Source organism: Malus domestica, chromosome 14 (assembly GCF_042453785.1).
Source record: "Malus domestica chromosome 14, GDT2T_hap1".
Classification (NCBI taxonomy): Eukaryota; Viridiplantae; Streptophyta; class Magnoliopsida; order Rosales; family Rosaceae; genus Malus; species Malus domestica.
Genome location: NC_091674.1, coordinates 441,687 through 460,157, shown reverse-complemented (window position 1 = coordinate 460,157; position 18,471 = coordinate 441,687). Strand labels below are relative to the sequence as shown.

The following is an 18,471-nucleotide window of genomic DNA, read 5'->3' as shown; positions in this document are numbered from 1 at the left end:
AACGTGCCAATCTACACCCTAACATCGCCCACTCTCTTACACCCCTTCTTGGAGAGTCCGTTAAATCCGTACGAAATATCAACGGGAATATCTCCGTGACGGTACGGTTTTATAACCAGTAACATGAGCCATTCAAGAAGAAAAAAGAGAGTTTTCTTTTATGCATATTAAAGAATCCCTTAAAGAATATAGTGACAGTTTGTTTCGATTAATAGTGTTACATGCGGGCATTATCACAGGAGAACAAAAGGGCTAGAAATGATTCACAAGATTTGTTCGAGTCCCAAAGTGTCAGTTGTAATCCCCTATACTTATCAGTTACAAATTATCATAGGAGCTAATTTAAGCACCCTTGTTGCTCTGCCACGGCTTGAACACCGCCACCACAATGATTGCAACGATGATAAGAAGAATGAGAATCGCAATGCACATCCATTTCCTCGAATTCTTTTGTAGCTTCTTGGCCTTCTGAAGAGCGGTATTCCCCTGCTGTACATGATCTACTGCACTTGATACCTGCGGAATGAAAGCACAACATACATGATCGTCTACCCAAGTGCGATACAAGAGTTGCACTCCACGTCATGTTTTTACAAATCAACTTCTGTTTTCTTTCGGGTTTGAAACTTTACGAAATTCAGGGGGTCATCATGCTTTGAAATTGTGGTAATTACCTGGGTTTCTATGTTGTCAAGCAATTCCCCTTGTGCATCAACCAGCACCGCCATATCCATAAATATCTGTGCATATGAGTTGGTGTTTAACATATAATATATACTCATGGCGAAACACAAACAGAAAGTTTTCCTTTTAGTTTTGCAGCTATTCTCACAGTCGGCCTCAATAAATCATGGCAATTAAAAGTGGACAATAACTTGGCTTTCTTATGAGTTACATGCCTAAACAGAGACTTACCACGTCATGACACAACTTAATAATCTACCGATCCTGCACTTTCTTACAGAAATGCAGAAAGATTTAACAGATTAATGTTATTATATTCATAAGGCAATACCAAATTGAAAACTCTAAATTAAAAGGCCTGTTGGTTCTGGTACTTTCACGTGATGGATTCCCTTGTCCTCCGTCATTGCTAGTCTGAAGACGGCTACTCCATTGCCATCCTCTATTTTTTGTATGCCTTAATGGCTTTTTCTAGCTAGTGTTATCTTCTCTTCCTGAGATTTACTTTCTCTGTATGGTTGGTATCACTATGTATCCCCAGCTGGGATCAGAGTCTTCTATGACTCCACTTGTACTTGTTATCTCTTTCAATATATTTCCTCATTTTTTCCAAAAATTAAAAGGCCTATGCTAGACATCTGTATTGTATAGCAACTTCATGTCTTCATCAGAGAGTACGCATCATTGCACAAACTAAGAAGATACCTGTTGTAAATCGAGAAGCTTCTTCTCAAGATCTCTAACAGCATCATGTCGCTCTTGAATTTCGGCCAGAGTGTCCATTATCTACAATTTGATACACAATTTTGGATGTGATCAATCTTAATCAGAAAATTCAATGTTTCAACAACCCAAGCTAACAAATTTACGAGAGGAGTTAGGAGCTTGGAATTAATTGTTCAAAGTGTCAAAAAGTTTGTCAAGTTTGTGAGAGAATTCAGAATTTTGATCATAAAATGTGCTTATTCGGGGGCATAGAATAAAAAGGGGAAATTGACAAACCTGGCCTCGCCCTTGTTCCTGGATTGCCTTTTGGAAAATTTGTTCACTGTCCCCTGTCTCGATTAATCTTTCAATTGTCTGTACAATGTTAAATGATTAGAAAATGAGCTTTCACAATGGTATAGATATACCATATTTCAACAGTGCAATAAGCTTTACCTCTTCATCAGCTCTTGCGCCCGTCACTAACGATAACAAAAAGCAAGAAAAATAAAATAGAAAATCAGATCATGGAAAATCAAGTAGATGTTCTAAAAATAGCAGCGATTCATGAGTGGCAAGTGAGGGGTTCAAACCTGTAAAAACTCGCCTCTCGACAACATCACGATACTCTTGATGGATGGTTTCCCTTAGAGTCTGCATATTTTGGAAGTTAAAAAATTTAGTGATGAAAGAAATAAAGAAACAGACATTAAAACAAAATGCATGTGTGGGTGCGTGTGGCCTACCTGAAATTCAGCCATCTTGTCCTTTAATTTCTTTTTCAAGGCACTGCAACAATAGATAACAGTGGACACTTGACAATGTTGGATTCAGTTGAGTTGACAAATTAATAAAAGATTTCTCAAACAAAGCATGTGTGAGGGAAAATCATTGGTGATCCCACAACTTAGGAGATACCAAAAGGAAATGAGGGGAAATAGGCATGAGGCATTTCAAAGGAAATTGTTGAAATACGAACTTACAGGGTTGTTGCTGTTCGGGATCTATCTACACCTGTTCCTTTTCCGCAACCAGCCTTCTGTCTATTTGCTAAATTCTGGACCCAGAAGGAAAGGTTAGTCCGACAAGCAAAATTACAGTGAACCACAGAAATAAAACCAAGCTTTCTGTTGAGTCAGGTTTTACCTCTTTGTCAAGTTCTTCAATTTTTGACTTTATCCAACGAGCAACTTTTCCAACTTCATCGACATCTTTTTCCATCCGTTGCTTGATTGCTGCACATGGTGAAAGGATCCATCATCTTTGTTGGGTTAATGAGGAAGGAAAAAATAAGTTGATGGATGCAAACAGAAGAAAGAACACCAGCAGAGGTAAACTGATTACAGGCGTTCTTTTTCAAAAATTATGAGAAAACACGCTAGAATAATTTCTGACATCTCCTGTCCTGCATGCATATCGTTTCCTCCCTTCATTTTAATCCATAGACATCATTACAGAACTATGAAAGGAACAAGCATACATAACATAAAAGAAAAATACGAATATAAGCATGAAAGATTCACGTGATTATCAAATTAATTAAACAAGTTTGAGATTACATTTCATTGAAGGAGCCTTAGTAATAGCCTTGGACTCCTCATGTGCACCCTGCAGACAAAAGCGATTAAAAGTGATAAAAAAAAGTGCATTTAATTTTTTATTTTTTATATCTCAAAGAATCATTACAACTATAATGCTCTCTAATTTTTTTAAGCTATTGCATAAGGCACAAAAATGTAAACACAGGAATTTTCCAAAATAACAGTTTCACAATATTTAAATTAGTGGGTACAAACACAGTAAATTTACCAATCTGGATGATGCATTATTTTGCAAATAAACAATACTCAGTCCAGTTGCTACACAATTCTATGTTACCTACACTGCAGTATGACGTTTATATGTTCGGTTTAGTTACAGTTATACTTGTTCATAACCTTATCACTAAATTCCCAATTTGATGAAACGATGTGTAACTAGAAATCCGTTAATGATATCACCACATATTGGCATCATGCATGCAATTACAAAGACGACAACATTATCAAACCAAAACAGGACTCAAATCTTTGAGCTTCTTGGATAAGTAAATTCACTCTCAATTAAGTTTAACGGCTGATGTCATCAGCACAACATGAAATTAGACCAAGTTAAGAGTAGTAAGTCTATACATTTTAGACAAGAGAACCCAACCAATTAGGAACTATGACAGCTGAGGCTAACAAAAAAACCTTCATGTTGCTGGTAAGGTAAGGAAAACATATTGGAAAGCATAATACCTGGAGCTTTTTCAAAAGCTTATCAAGCTTCTCATTTTGCTTCTCGATCTCTTGAACCTGGAGACAAAAATCATGAAAGCATTAGACAGAATCAACAGAAAGTAAACATAACACATACTCCATGTACAGAATAATTATCTATGGAAAAAGTAACGGAAAGAGAAATAATTGCGTTTCATGCATTTAAGGGATATTAAAGAAAAATAAGTCAAGGAAGCTAAAGCACCTTTTTGAAGAAATTCTCCAAACCAAGTTCTCCAGAATTCATTGAAGCATGTGCTCCTAGTTCAATATCCTGATCTCTCGAAGCTTGACCCCGAGGGATCTCAAAAGAATCCTGCAAGCAGTAATTAGGTCATAAATGTACTTGAACAAAACCTTAATCCCAAATCCGATTGCTTGAGTTCAATGGGGTTTAGGAAAGAAAGATAAAAGGAAAGAAAAGGCACGATAACTATGACTCGAACTTTCGTAACGACAAGACACTACTAAATTTCTAAGAACACATTTTGGTATATAATTAGTATATACAAGCAAACACCAAACATAGAAAGGAAAACCGAGCCTCAATCGCAGATTAAATGGCTTGGGTATATGTCAAGTGTTATTCAGCAGTTCTGCATTATGTAAAAGTACAATACTTGCTTTGCAACTTCCATCATTGTCCTTATCGTTAATCATTTCAATTCCAAAAATGAGAAAAAGGGAAGTACTTCTCACAAATTAAAACAAGTTTCGTTTATAAAGATCTTAAGTGATTCAAACACCAATGCCGATGAACTCTGTTCAAAAGCTGAGAAACCAAAAACAACACAGGAAAATAAAAGGAAAAGAAACCAAATTGTTCAATTTTCTCAGTTTAGGGTAACACCAAACTGTTCGAAAGCTGCAGTAGCTCGTGTTGATTGAGCTGCAATGAAGTATGTTTGTACCATACTTGATCAATTCCAAAACTACCAAGCACCGATCAACATTATACCATCAAGGACCAGTTTCCCTCCAACTAGAAGGTCAATCACAGTGCGACACGTGTCGACATCAGAAGCTAATTACAACACAACACGTGTCAATGTCAGAACAAAGCTAGAAACTCTCTTCTATAAAAGGATATCATTCTTCTACAATATTTCCTAATGTCATTTGTCCTAAATCATTCACTAGTACTCACAGCTTGATCCTAAGGGTAAATCCTTCACAATTAATGAGAACTCCACGACGTAACCAATCTGGGTGAACCACGTACATCTTATGTTTATTTCCCTATCTCTATCCATTTACATAATTATCCACACTAACCGAAGCAATCTAGCGAATATCACAAACTTAACACTTTCTGTTGTACCAAAGTCCACATTGATTTTGTGGATCTACAAAGTAAAACCCACCACTTCCATTCCCTAAAGCACAATGCAAAATCCCATGATTCAAAAACTTTCAATTCTTCCATCAATTTCCCTCCTTTTTCTCACTAACCAAACAGAAAGTAAAGAAAACCAAAACCCCATAAGCCAAAAATTCAAAAAAAATCATTAAAAAAGCAGATCCAATAACATCAAACGCAGCCGGATCATGACAAAAACAGAGCATCAAAACCTCCAAACATGCCCAAACATACAAACCATGGCATAAATTAATGAAAGAAAATCAAATACATTACCGTTAGCAGGTCGTTCATTGTCGAGGGCAGCTGACAAATGCAACAAAGAAAAACTACAGCTTGCGAAGAAATTTAACAAAAACTAAAAATTTAAGAAAAACAAATTGAAGGTTTTTTCCCTGTGAGGGACCTGGTTAATTGAAAAAACCAGGCCACTGTTAGGGTTTCCAGAGGAGAGGGAGAGCGAAACCAAAAGAAAGGGAAGGAAAGAAAGAAAGAAAGAAAGACGATGCTTTTTGCGCTGGAGATGTTGCAGCTGAGGGGAGAGAGACAGATCAGAGACAGAACGTGATTTTCTTTTCTGTTTTAAATTTCTCACTTTGTTTTCAGTAAATTCGTTTGTTACTTTTTTATTTTTAAATTATTATTGATTTGTTACTCAATGTGGGAATTTTCAAAAAATGATATTATCAACTTGAATGATAGATTTTTCAGTGTAACCAGTACATTAAGTGGTACATCATTTATCATTATATAAATATTGAGATATATATACTAAAATGTTAATAAATTAAAAAATAAAATTTTCTACCACTCCTATTAAAACATGTGGTGTACCACTTCTATTCTCATCACAACTAAAAATTTCTTCTCGTAAAGAAGTGGATTAAACTTTACAATAACTATAAACAATACAGTACAAATTTATTTTTTTAAAAAATTAAACTTAAAATTTATCACTTACGAACAAAACTAAAGAAAAATACTATTAGCACGAAATGACCTTAACCTAGGCAATTTGAAGGAGAAAGAAGTGGCACTTTCTATTTTTAAATGACGAAAGTGGCCTTTTGATTTCGGCTGTTTTTCTCTACTTACATTGCACGACAGCCATTGAAAAACTATGTAGCATGTGTTATGTCGGTCATGGCGGTGGACCTACGAGGTTCCACAAGTACATTTATTAAACTAAGGTGCCTTTAATTACGCTCAATTGTTTTCTAAATTCACATTATTTAGTTTCTTCTTTGATAGTTTTTTTAGAAGGTTAAAAATCTATTAGTACACCTATAAACATTCAAATTGTTCCTTATCAAACCCAATTTGGATAACTTAACTTTTAAGTTTATTATGCATCATCGAAACTTACAAGTTCATAATGAATGTTAAAAATTCTTGATAAAAAGGACATGAATCATTGACTAAGGTTCAGTCCGATTGCACCTATCCTTGTGCATTCAACCTCAAATCTTGGACTATGGTTATGTAGAGAAAAAAAAAATTCAATCATGGTTGTTCAATAAATAATACTGGACGGTGAAAGAAGTTCACTCGATCAACATCTAAAATTTATAATTTTATTTTGTTTTTAATTCGCTTATCTTTATATATAAAGCCAACAACAACTCCTTTGGGGTCACAAACTTCATCAAAAAATAAGTGGACAGAAAAGTGGACAGAAATGCCGCTCAAACAAAGCAACCCAAAATAATGCATCAAATATGATAGGGTTATTTTTGTCATTTTAAAAGTATTTTTTTAATAATTATTTTTTTGTACATTATTTTTTTTATTTTATAATTAGTACCTTATAATAGGCTAGTAATAATGTGTTTCAACAAGTTGTTCATTAAATATTATTTTTTCAATTTTTAAATACGTTCAAAACATCTTAAGATGCATGTAATGCTGGTTATAAAAAATGTTTTTCGCACGCACATAATAATGTGATTAAATTAGTTGTCAAATGATTGTTTTTTTTTTCTTTCGAACAAACGATATTATCTACACTAAGGGGGAGGGAGTGAGCTTAGTCTTACAATGAGCTAGCAATAATGTGATTCAATAAGTTGTTTATTAAATATTATTTTCTCTATTCTTAATGTAAATTCAATAGAGAAAGATTATTCATTTACTTCAACTATTTGACTTTCTTTTTGTTAATTTACGCATATAAATACATTTAAAACGTGCAAATCGTACAACGTGATTCAAAAAATGTTCTCTTAACGAAGGGCAAGAAGGAAAGTACAAAATTGATTAAAAGTTTGGCACCCTAAAAATACAGACCAAAAAATACTATTGGAACAAGGAGGGAGGTTGCGATGTGAAAGTGACCGGAAGGTAGGGAGGGGTGAGGGGTTCAGACTTGGAAGAAGACTTAAGAGCTAAGTAAATTTTCTGATCCAAGTCGTCGACGTTGGAGTTTCGGAGAAAACACACAAAACAAAACGCCACGTATTGGGTACGCACACTACGCAGAAGAATCAAGAAGGTGTCGGTCCTTTGCGTGTTGACGAAAATACCGACAGGTGGCCGCCCGTGGCACAATCAATCCAATGCCCAACAGCTTTCCGTATTTCCAATTATGTTTATATATCGGTCAATTTGCACATCGACTCGATTCGAAGCTAACACAATTTGCAAAGGAATCCAAAGCTCTCTCTCTCTCTCTCTCTCTCACTTCCTCTCTCAAGTTACTGAAGAAGGAGGCAGTCAAACCAGAGCTTCCTTGAGGTACTGACGATTCGTTACTCCAATCAATTCCGGTTACGGATTAGTAAACGTGTAGTTTTTGTGATCGATCGTGAATGCGTGTTATGAAATTGTGATTCTTTCTTGTTGCTTTTATTTGATGTTATTGTGTTGATTTGTGTACTGCTTTCGCAATTTCTTGAGGACAAAATTGTTGCTTTATTTACTCATTCGCGTTCAATTGTATCAATTTAATTACTTTGTGGGAATTTGGAGAAAAACGTTATCGAATTGTGCTCAAATCACCGTTCAGAAATCGATTTGATATGCTTTCCTTTCCCTTACAACAGAATCGTGTTCGTGTCTTGAGAATCCTGACTGTTTATATGGAAATCTCTCTGTTGGATGAAAGTGATAGGTTTTCCATTAAGTGTAGGACAAAGTAGGGGTCGATTAAAGTGGCTAAAATTAGGGAACTCAGAGTTTGTGTTCCATCCTCCGAACCTTTGCAAGTTTGGGGAAATCTTAAGCCCTATGTGTATCGGCTGTGTATTTCGAAAAATGACAACAAAATGTTAACTAGAGCTAGATTCTTTTGGAACACTCTTTCGCCCTTTATCGACTGTTGCTTGCCGCCAAAGATATGCATAACCTTGTCCCGGATCTGTACTCTGTGTTTTGTGATGGTGAACTGAAAGTAAGCATGGTCTCTGCAATGTGCCGAGTATTAGCAAGCAGAAGGGATTTATACTTTTTTTTAGTTACTTCGTTTTGTACATCACCAAGTTCAGCTTCTTCTTTTTTTCTTTTTTTTTTTTTTAATCTACTGAATTTGTTTTCCGGATTACTGATCGCACGGTTGATTTGTTTTAGGGATCTCAGGTTCGGAGGAAACTGTTTTGCGTTTCGAGTTTTGGCAGATAGTCTGTAGATGGAAGACAAAACTGAATATAAACGAGAAGAAATTGAAAAGGTTCAAAAGGAAGAACGGTTTATGGTGATGAAGACCAAGGATGTAGAACCAGGCGACCTGAAGGAGGAGAAGACTGAAGTGGAACTTGAATCTAAGACCAAGTCAGTGGTAAAAGAAAAGTCGAAACATGAAAAGGATGAGGATAAACATAAGGATGCAGACGAGGAGAAATCGAAGAAGAAGGATAAAGACATAACGAAGAAGGAAAAGAAGAAAGAGAAGGATAATGAAGCGGGAGAGAGTGAAGAAGATAAAAAGGAGGACAAGGAAGAGAAGAAGAAAAAGAACAAGGAGAAGAACGAAGATAAAGAAGATGATATAGAAGGGGGAGAAAAAGAGAAAAAGAAGAAGGATAAGAAGGACAAAGGTAAAGATTTAGAGGAAGGGGAAAAGGTGGATGATGAAAAAGAAGGGAAGAAGAAGGAGAAGAAAGACAAGGATGAGGAAAACGACGGTGATGATAAGAAAAAAGGAAAGAAGAAGAAAGACGAAGATGAGAAAAAGAAGAAACACAAGGGCGATGATGAAAAAGAGAAGAAGAGCGATGAGGTAAAAGGTGACTACGATAAAAAAGAAGGGGAGAAGAAGAAAGACAAGGACGATAAAAAGAAGAAACATAAGGGTGGTGGTGATGAAAAAGAGAAGAAGAGCGATGAGGTAAAAGGTGACGACAATAAAAAAGGAGAGAAGAAGAAAGAGAAGGATGATAAAAAGAAGAAACACAAGGATGGTGGTGATGAAAAAGAGAAGAAGAGCGGTGAACAAAAAGATGACAAAAAAGAAGGAAAGAAGAAGAAAGACAAGGAGGACAAAAAAAAGAAACACAAAAATGAAGAGGATGAGGAGGAGGTCAAGGCTGAAGTTACTTCCAGGGAGATTGACATTGAAGATAATGTAAAGGAATCAAAGGGTGAAGCAGAGGAGATGCATAAGGATGAAGCAAAGGACTATAAAAAGAAGAAACACAAGGGCGGTGATGATGAAACAGAGAAGAAGAGTGATGAGGTAAAAGGTGACGATGATAAAAAAGAAGGGGAGAAGAAGAAAGACGATGAAAAGAAGAAACACAAGGGTGGTGATGGCGAAAAGGAGAAGAGCGATGAAGTAAAAGGTGACGGCAATAAAAAAGAAGGGGAGAAGAAGAAAGACGAGGATGATAAAAAGAAGAAACACAAGGACGGTGATGATGAAAAAGAGAAGAAGAGCGATGAGCAAAAAGATGACAAAAAAGAAGGAAAGAAGAAGAAAGACAAGGAGGACAAAAAGAAGAAACACAAAAATGAAGAGGATGAGGAGGAGGTCAAGGCTGAAGTTACTTCCAGGGAGATTGACACTGAAGAAAATGTAAAGGAATCAAAGGGTGAAGAAGAGGAGGAGACGCAGAAAGATGAAGGAAAGGAGGGTAAAGAGAAGAAAGATAAAGAGAAAAAGGTGAAGGGGGAGAAGGGGGAGAAGGGCGAGAAGAAAAGGAAAGTCGATAAAAAGGACAAAGGCAGTGATGTTGTAAAGCTGAAACAGAAGCTAGAGAAGATCAATGGCAAAATAGAAGGCCTGCTTGAGAAAAAGTCAGACATCATGAGGCAGATAAAAGAAGCCGAAAGTGCAAGCCTCACTGTTGCTGAGAAGCCCACAGAAGCAGCAGCATAGCAATCTTTGGTAGCGCATTTCACCTCTCTATACTATGGTCCATACTTTGTGTTTAATATTACTTGAATAAAGTGTTCCTGGTAACGAATAAACGTAATCTGTTAGTGTGGTTTTCTTGTGTTGTGCAATTTAGAAGTGATCCATGTGTAAACTGATGTTTTGTGTAAACACCTCACATTTCGGTGGGTGTTAGGGCAGCGGAATATGTACTAGAGGAAACCCGGTAAGCTGGAGTGGGTTGGTATGTATATCATCTTACAGGACTATGATGGGAGGTTTCGGTAGGATGTAAATTACTTGAAATTTTGTTTCGCTCGTAAACAAAGAGGCTGTATAACTTTTTATATGAAATTACAAATTACAGTTGTATGCATGTGATATTTTCTCTGTATTCAAGACTTGTTTTCTTCTGAGAAAGCATGCAGCTGCCGCCTGAATTTCCTTCTGTTCGAGTTGTTTTCTTCTGTTCAAGACTTGTTTTGGAGCTGTTGAGGCTGCTATATTTTTTCCGGGTTAACTAGTTTTGCCCTTTTGAGTTTTAAAGAGTGACATACAGAGAGCCACAAATTGCTCGAGCGGTGGTGGCATATGCCTCGATTGTTTGCATATTTCTCCGGCGAAGTAAATTTTCTAAATGGACCTCTGTGCACGGGCGAGGAGCCTCTCCTACATAAGAGCTTGTTTGGATGTGCTTTTAAAATGACTAAAAGTGCTTTTAGATAAACTTGTTTTGGTTTCCAAAAGCACTTGAAGTGCTTTCTGCAAGAAGCATCAATTATATACTTCTTCCAAGAAGCATTTTAAATGTTTTTCAGGATTAATTTGCATTTTTACTAAAGATTGGTTCTAAAAACATTTTCATCAAAAACACTTACGATCATTTTAAAAACACATTCAAACGAGCTCTAACATTGCAGTTCAACATTTGAACAAATAGGAGGCAGTGTGAGCTACATGTGTTTTGATCCGCTAAATTTTTGCTCGAATTCTGGCCAACAAACGAGCAAGTGCATGATTCAAAAACGGAAAGCGAACAGTTTTCGAAATGAAATGTATCGACAAAAAATTATCTGAGAGACCGCAATGAATCATTTCGTGTACTCGTCATTTGTTCTCTACAAGAAAATTACATGTGGCTTATCTAACAAGTAATAACTTTTTCTATCAATATAAACCTTATATCAGTAAAACGGTGTACAAACTCTGATTGGCTTACTCCAAGCGCATCGATTTGTCCTCGATCCTCGTCTTGTGTGAAGTTAATGTCATCTCTACCTCCAAAACTTTCCATTTTGGTAGAAAACGATGGAAACTGAATGCCGCAGTGTAGTAAAAAGATGGGAACTGGATCGTATGCAGATCCAACTTTAGTCATTCGGGTCCATTTCCTCGTCCTGATCAGAGTAGAGAGTAGCATTAGTTCTGTCACTGTCATTTGATTCTGGTTGTTCGTCCAGAGTACTTCCGTACTGGGACAATTCATTGTCCTCCACTCCCTCTTCCCCAGCTGAATCCAAAGGAACTTCTTGACCATGCTTCATCCACTTCGGGCACTCTTCTTCGCCTCCATATACAGTTCGGCCATCATTACCTTTTACATGAACTGGAGCATCGGCAGAAGACATTCTACAAGAGCATTCGGGGAGTGGGTGTGAAATAAACAAGGCTGGCTTCGACACAACGGATTGCCTTGTAAGGCCTTCCTCACTTAAGCTTTTCTTAAGATGTTCCTGCACTGAGAGTGTCCAATTATGCTTGGGATGGTAGACATTGTCCCTCGTCATGTTGAAAAGTTGTGCTACAACTTTCCTGTTCGAAAAGAGGACACACAAAGTTAAACAAGATCATCAATCATATATAAAAAGTCGAATTAGATTCTTTTTTTTTCTTCTCTTGCCTGTCTGGTCGGTATGTTCTAGAAGAAGCAACCTCATACAAACGGTGTCCCATGACCAAGCTTGAAAAATCTGGCCATCCACTGCCATCATTGTTAAAACCAGGAAAGAATGTGTCTGCTTCCACAGAGACAATATAATCAAGAGCATCCCAAATTAGTCTATGTGCTTGCATTCTCAGATCCAAAGCAGAAAGGTCTGGTTCGATGTCAGTCTCAGTAATCCAACCATACCAGCCTTCTTTTTCATGTTGATAGATAGGTCTACCAGGAGGTGGAGGAAGAGGCCGAGGCCTAGGACCAGCCTTCTTCCATTCTTCTTTAAGTTGTTCCTCGCTTTTTGCTGGAGGTGGATGAAATGGATTTTGCGGAAGAGGTGTTTCAGGTCCAAGTATATCAGCCAATTCTTTATTGCTGCACAAGGAAGTGCGATCCACTAAATTGGGAAACATAGCACGCAAAGGGACCAGAACACGTTGACCCCCAAATGTTTCAGAACCAGCCAGATATATGATTGTTTTAGGAGAAAACCCCATTGAACGAAGAAGAATTCCAACCTGGGAAAGTCTCAAGAAGAATAAATGAGCTAATGAACAACGGAAATGTAGATAGATTGATTTATTAATTATCATCAATGAGCCCATACATTATCAATGCACCACCAAAACTGAAATTATACAGTGGAAAATGACACAATAAGTAGAAGATCAAATTTATACCATGATTCTTAGTCACAAGCTTGTTCACAAACGTATTAACATGCTTGAGTCAAGCCCCGGAATACGAACTCAAGCTTGAGATAATATACAGGGTTTTCAAGCCCAGGTTCTTTACTTCTACTACCCTCCCCTCCCTTTTTTATCTTATGCTTTTGGTCAAGGTGATGACCCAATTAGGCCAGTCAAGGAGGTAATGTAGAAATCACAGTGACACATATCCTTATTTTGAGTGGATACCTTTAGAAAGGATCAGTCCTTACTCTTATTCGATGTCTATTCATCATTTTCTCCTTTAAAATAAAATTTTCAAGTAATTAAAATACGAAAGTTGTTTTTATGAATTAGATGGTGTTGGATTAACTAAATTCTCAGCGTCATTCCATCCTCTACTGTTTTTTCTGGTCTGCATCCTTGACTTAATAAACCTATCACTTGAGCATAAATTTTTGGAAACACAAATTCCACTCCCATTGTAATGTTAATATTTAATATTTAAAAGCGAAATTGATAGAAGGATGCTTGAGGTTCTGCTTTTTCTGAACTGCTCAAATCAATTCAGTGTTGAGTGAGTGCCAAGGAAGCTTAATTTCACAACCAGCACTGAAGTTCACTACTAATCTTCTAGACATTCTTATGGCATTGAAAAGTGAAATTTTCAAAACAATAAAAAATGAACCACGAGAAAGAAGCATCAGGCTGGACTAAAAGCCACACAACAGTACTTACAATTTACAAATACATAAGCTGGATCTCAAATTAGTACTGAGCTTACCTCTTCAGGCATCAGCGGGCATGAGCCATTTTCTCTACGCAAGTGTGAATCTATGCTTAGTTCCTCATGAACAATGCCCTTTTTAATCATTTGTTTCCTTCGATATTGTATGAGTTCAGTGTGAACATCCTACAGAAAAGTAGCAAGTTAGCAAGATAACTTTGATAACCATGACAGTGAATGGACACGCTGTTAATATTTTGCAGTTGTTTAAGGTAGAAACCACCTGTACTCAAGAGGAGGGAGAGAACTCCAAAACTGAATTTTTATCGGACTTGGATTTTAACCAAGGAACAAAGGAGAACAATCGTTTTAACACTAACTTAGACTTCACAGGCAGAGATATGAAAAAGATTGTAACCAGAAAGTTTAAGCTGTGTGTATGTGTTGGACAGAATTAAGTTAAGTTGTAACACCCATCACATGTGAACCTCTTTCCATCACTAAGGACCAACGTGTGGAACTCAACTTAATATTGGAATTTCATAATTGGAGGTGGTTCAAACTTAGGTTCTATTACTCTAATACTATGATAAAGTCTAAGCATGTAGATCAACAATTTATATTTTCACAACTACCAAAGATAAAACTGGCTAAAACATCTTACCTGAAAAAGTTCAGCACAGCCATGATATGCCAAGGTTTCTCTCACTAAACCAGGATGATACGCTAGGAAAGGTTGACCCCATGCACGTAACCTATTGGAGTATAAAAGCCACATTGATCAACTGAAGGAAAATAGTTCTTAGAAGTAAATTATTACAAGAAGTGAACGGGGTCCACCAGAAGCCACGTAAAATGATTTTGGTTGAGGTATTGTTACTTGTAATCAGATCTATTTGAGAGGTCTTAGCTAGCTTTGCTATATGGTGGATTTCTTATGCACTATTTTTTAATTCTTGTTTTTATTTTAATAAAGTGTTATCGTTTCTTCTCAAAAAAAAAAAAAAGAAAAAAAAAAGGAAACTAATAAAGATCCATCATCCACAGAAGCTACATAAATAAAAGCTATGATACAAAATAATCACATAACTGCCTTCTAATCTAGTAATATATACGAAAGTAATAATCCCTAAACTCTGATGAGATAGAATCAATCCCCAAGCAAAAACCTAAACCTCACCCCTTCCTAGAAGAATATGACCACACTAGCGGATATTATAGGAAACTTCACGTGGCCTTTGAACCTCTTTAAGAGGATGTGTTCACTTTGACTGCTTGGAAAACCTAGGCATATCCATTAGGCTTATAGTTTCCATTTTCCTTATACAAACTTCCATCCAATTTGTAGAAAGCCAGACCTAAGACTTTCAAAGATAAAATTTCCTTACTCCATAACTCGACCCCTCCTGTTGACTCCATCCTTCTGGTTAACTCTATCCCTCCAGTTAACTCTATCTATTACCTAATCTTTCCAACTCAACCGTAACCTTCAAATAAAATCTATTTAATTAAAAACATCTTGCATCAGATGGTCTAAGAGCAGTCTATACTAATCAAGTTCTCTAAACACCAATATCACTCTATCGGTTCAAATCTTCAGGAAAAAAGGTGCGTTGCTAGATTCATACCTCTCCACCATCTTGTGTCCAAGCATTTGAATTTCTGGCCTGAATTGAAGTGCATGGAAGGCAACCCTGCATCTAAGTCTTTGAAACTCGGCCATGTTTGGTGGAAGGATTGACTGAAAATAGGATTATATTGCATCAACACTTAAACTTAATTGTCAAGCATGCATGCTTGTAACACAGAAATCACTAAGTGAAAAGAAACAAAACAGACTCACTACTGACATAATCATATACGAATGAATGATCCCTATCAACCAATAGGAAAGCGACAGAGAATGAATGTTCAAGTGGTTCTTAGATAACATTTATTTATTTTCATAGACAATGGTTCATAGGTGACAGTTCTAGCGCAAAAAAGAGTATGACAATATGTGGTTATAAATGTTAACAGAATATGCATATTTTCTCAAGCAGATGACATTTTGAAATAGGCTATACTATTAAACTAGTAGAAAATCAGCTACCCGCAGACATCCACCATCAGCAATGATCAAGCCGATAACTTTGGTTTTCTTTAACTTTGGTAGGACTTCTTTGATATAAAAATTTGGAGAAGCTGAATTCTTGGGTCTAAAAGAAGGGAATTCATTTCTTTTCCTTGCTGCCTTCAGATTATCTGGCAGACTCTTCACAATGACTATGTCGTTTTTTAGAGATGCTATAAAGTGCACCTCATTGTAGAGATATGTAAAACTCTTGAAACGAGAGCTGGCAAAGTCATAAAAAACAAAAGAGATAAGAAGCAATGAATCATATGATCGCAGCAAACTGGCATAAAAGAAGTAGCAAACTAAAAAAGAACCTGATGCCTTTTGAGCGAGTACTTTCTTGAATGTCTGGAATGACAAGAGTAGCATTTAGAAGCCTGGATATGGTGACCAGATCACAGATCTAGAAAATTAACAAAGATTTATGAACACCACATACAAATTATCACAGAATCACTTTCACATATTTGACAAATCTTACCGTAGATCTTATCTTTCCAAATCCTCCAAATATTTTTGCATAAATGAAGCCATTGCTCTGTTCATTTGGAACTGTAAAAAAGATAAAAGTATTCAATCAACTAAAATATGAATGGTTCAAGGTTATCAAATCCTCCAGTGACAAAAAAGAACATAGAATGAGGGAACTCAATTCAAATTCAGTATAACAAAGATAACAGTTACCATTAGCTTCGAGATGGTCATGCATGCGAGGGAATGGATTCACCAATGGGTTCAAATTGTCAAATTCATAAACTATACCATGCAAGAATATGATAAACCTAGAAACGAACAAACTAAGAAAATACACAAATGCAAGAAACAGAGCAAGATGATCACCAGGATAGTTGCCTCGGGGGTTGGCATAAGGCTGAAAAGACTGCAGGGTCTTCACAGGCCCCCATAGCTTCTTATTAGGAACACTCTGCATGATTGTAAAAAACAAAAGAAGCCCATCAAGACAACCAAGAACATACACTCGAAATAGACGCATGATGGGCAGAGAAATGACTCAAAATCTCACCTGCCTCCCAGAGATAGAATCGAAATCGTTATGGAATGCGGTCAATGCGCTATACTGGACTAAATCGACACTCGAAAATCTTGCTATAGAGATGTGCCGAAGCAATGATGCAAAAGATAAAATGAGGACAAAGAGAGCAACCCATTTTATCTTAGATTTGAACAGCATCTTGGCTCATCAAGCACACAACAAGAATTCCACTTTCCCCAATCAAACATCACATTCCAAATCCAATTTCAACTCCATGATTTTCCTACTCAAAAATCAACAATCAACAATCATAATTCAATTAACCAAGAAAACAAAGACAACCCATTTGAGCTAAAACAATGAATCAATAATTAAAAAAAGATGTCAAATTTCGAATCAAACGATCTGAACTATTGTACCACCAGATTATCAAAGATCAAAGATTGAGAAAATCGTAAGTTAAGTCAACGAACCTCGGAAGCAGGGGCCATTAGTTAATCCAAATCTGAACAATAAAAAATTGAACATGGAAAAACTTTCTCGGGAAACAAACAGAAAGCAGACGGAGGGGTATCAACGAATCTGGTGGTGTGGAGTGAAGCTTTGGGTGAAAGAAAATCCGAAAGGGAAAAGGGTTTTAGATTTTGTGCGGTAAATTTGTAAAATGTAAAATGTAAAATGGAACTGGAAATTTGGAAGAAAGGAAGGAATTTTGTGTTTTGTCGTGGGTGTCAGAGTGTGTGTTTCTTCTCACTCGGATTCCTACTCCCTTTTTTTTTTTTTCGATCGAACCTTTTTTTATTTTATGTTCAAGATCTCGAGTTTTGTTTGTCTTACTTTTACTGCACAATTAATAAATACCAGTGAAAAAAACTAATTCAAAAGTGGGGTAGAAAAATATTCTTAATCAGCTGAGTTACAAATCTTTGACACTCTGATATTAGGGAACTTTAACGAAAAGCACCAGGTACTGTTTACTTTAACGAAAAATCACATTTTTACATTAAAAAGTCAATCCTGGTACTATTCACTTTACCCTTTATTTTGTCTTTATCATTAAAACTTAAAGTTTTCAAGCCCTTTTCATTAGTTTTCCTCTGATATTATTGCTTTCTTCTTAAACTTGTTAACAGCTTTGTTACTAAATACTACTGTTTGTTGATATTTCTCTTCTTCATTTGTAATTGATAAGTAGTAGGGTTGAATCTAATGATACTTGTGTAAATAATACCGTTGTGTTAAAGCTTGTTAAAAATATTAATTTTTTTCCTTAAAAGACACATTTGCATTCTCTCTCTTCCTTCATCTTCAAATTACTAGAAACAGAATTATTATTAGCATTCGAAAAAAATAACAAGCAAGTTTTATTTTGAAGTCATTTCTCCAGACTTGAAGAAGCTTTTTCTCCTTCTGGGGAGTGGGGAGTTGATCGATTCCTCCGGCGAAGTACGCAAGCTTCGCTCTGCATTTCATTAATTTTTTTTTGTTTGAATACAACGATATATTTATAAGTTCGGTTAAATCACATAATGGGTAACTTAATTTGGTATTGAATTCATCATCCACGAGATTCAAATCTAAGACATCTCACTTACAAGTGAAAAGAAATACCTCGTGAAGAGATCATTTAATGAACAAAGGTCACGGGGGGTTTGATTTGTAGGCCAAATTTG

At 36.3% G+C, this 18,471-nt stretch overlaps 3 protein-coding genes across 7 annotated transcripts; 1 reads left to right on the top strand and 2 right to left on the bottom strand.

The window, feature by feature from the left end:
- Window positions 1–131: 131 nt before the first annotated feature.
- On the bottom strand, window positions 132–5,658 carry LOC103453889 (syntaxin-132-like). Its single transcript, XM_008393482.4, has 13 exons — window positions 5,326–5,658; window positions 3,895–4,005; window positions 3,669–3,725; window positions 2,949–2,997; window positions 2,536–2,624; window positions 2,373–2,446; window positions 2,136–2,178; window positions 1,983–2,043; window positions 1,846–1,871; window positions 1,687–1,764; window positions 1,390–1,470; window positions 675–740; window positions 132–516 (listed from the first exon to the last, which is right to left on the bottom strand). Exons 1-13 carry the CDS (start codon window positions 5,341–5,343, stop codon window positions 343–345), a joined length of 927 nt encoding a protein of 308 aa, XP_008391704.1. The 5' UTR covers window positions 5,344–5,658; the 3' UTR covers window positions 132–342.
- A 1,645-nt stretch (window positions 5,659–7,303) lies between these two features.
- Window positions 7,304–10,733, top strand: LOC103424217 (uncharacterized). Of its 4 annotated transcripts, none has more exons than XM_070812580.1 (3): window positions 7,304–7,782; window positions 8,614–9,269; window positions 9,378–10,733. In XM_070812580.1, the coding sequence occupies exons 2-3, from the start codon at window positions 8,672–8,674 to the stop codon at window positions 10,358–10,360; spliced, it is 1,581 nt and encodes a 526-aa protein (XP_070668681.1). In that variant the 5' UTR covers window positions 7,304–7,782; window positions 8,614–8,671; the 3' UTR covers window positions 10,361–10,733. The 4 variants fall into 4 exon arrangements, with proteins under 4 accessions (XP_070668681.1, XP_028948325.2, XP_070668682.1 ...); XM_070812581.1 differs by having other exon boundaries at window positions 7,330–7,782; window positions 8,623–9,269; XM_029092492.2 differs by having other exon boundaries at window positions 8,614–10,733.
- A 693-nt stretch (window positions 10,734–11,426) lies between these two features.
- LOC103424218 (protein EMBRYO SAC DEVELOPMENT ARREST 30-like) lies at window positions 11,427–17,592 on the bottom strand. Of its 2 annotated transcripts, XM_008362312.4 has the most exons (11): window positions 17,272–17,592; window positions 16,829–17,081; window positions 16,645–16,729; window positions 16,286–16,356; window positions 16,119–16,207; window positions 15,781–16,024; window positions 15,317–15,429; window positions 14,353–14,443; window positions 13,746–13,874; window positions 12,258–12,811; window positions 11,427–12,169 (listed from the first exon to the last, which is right to left on the bottom strand). In XM_008362312.4, the coding sequence occupies exons 2-11, from the start codon at window positions 16,994–16,996 to the stop codon at window positions 11,728–11,730; spliced, it is 1,986 nt and encodes a 661-aa protein (XP_008360534.3). In that variant the 5' UTR covers window positions 16,997–17,081; window positions 17,272–17,592; the 3' UTR covers window positions 11,427–11,727. The 2 variants fall into 2 exon arrangements, with proteins under 2 accessions (XP_008360534.3, XP_008360533.3); XM_008362311.4 differs by lacking the exon at window positions 15,781–16,024 and having other exon boundaries at window positions 16,119–16,181.
- Window positions 17,593–18,471: the final 879 nt, after the last annotated feature.

What these genes read in the sequence shown, in the direction of transcription:
- LOC103453889 (XM_008393482.4), bottom strand. An exon ending in TAAGGCTCCTTCAATGAAAT is followed by an intron (nt 2,625 to 2,948) that starts GTAATCTCAAAC and finishes CACCATGTGCAG; the next exon opens with CAATCAAGCAACGGATGGAA. An exon ending in ACAAGATGGCTGAATTTCAG is followed by an intron (nt 2,044 to 2,135) that starts GTAGGCCACACG and finishes CAAAATATGCAG; the next exon opens with ACTCTAAGGGAAACCATCCA.
- LOC103424217 (XM_029092492.2), top strand. Translation starts at nt 8,672, where the DNA reads ATGGAAGACAAAACTGAATATAAACGAGAAGAAATTGAAAAGGTTCAA.
- LOC103424218 (XM_008362312.4), bottom strand. Translation starts at nt 16,996, where the DNA reads ATGCTGTTCAAATCTAAGATAAAATGGGTTGCTCTCTTTGTCCTCATT. An exon ending in ATTCTATCTCTGGGAGGCAG is followed by an intron (nt 16,730 to 16,828) that starts GTGAGATTTTGA and finishes ACAATCATGCAG; the next exon opens with AGTGTTCCTAATAAGAAGCT. An exon ending in ACTCGCTCAAAAGGCATCAG is followed by an intron (nt 16,025 to 16,118) that starts GTTCTTTTTTAG and finishes TGACTTTGCCAG; the next exon opens with CTCTCGTTTCAAGAGTTTTA.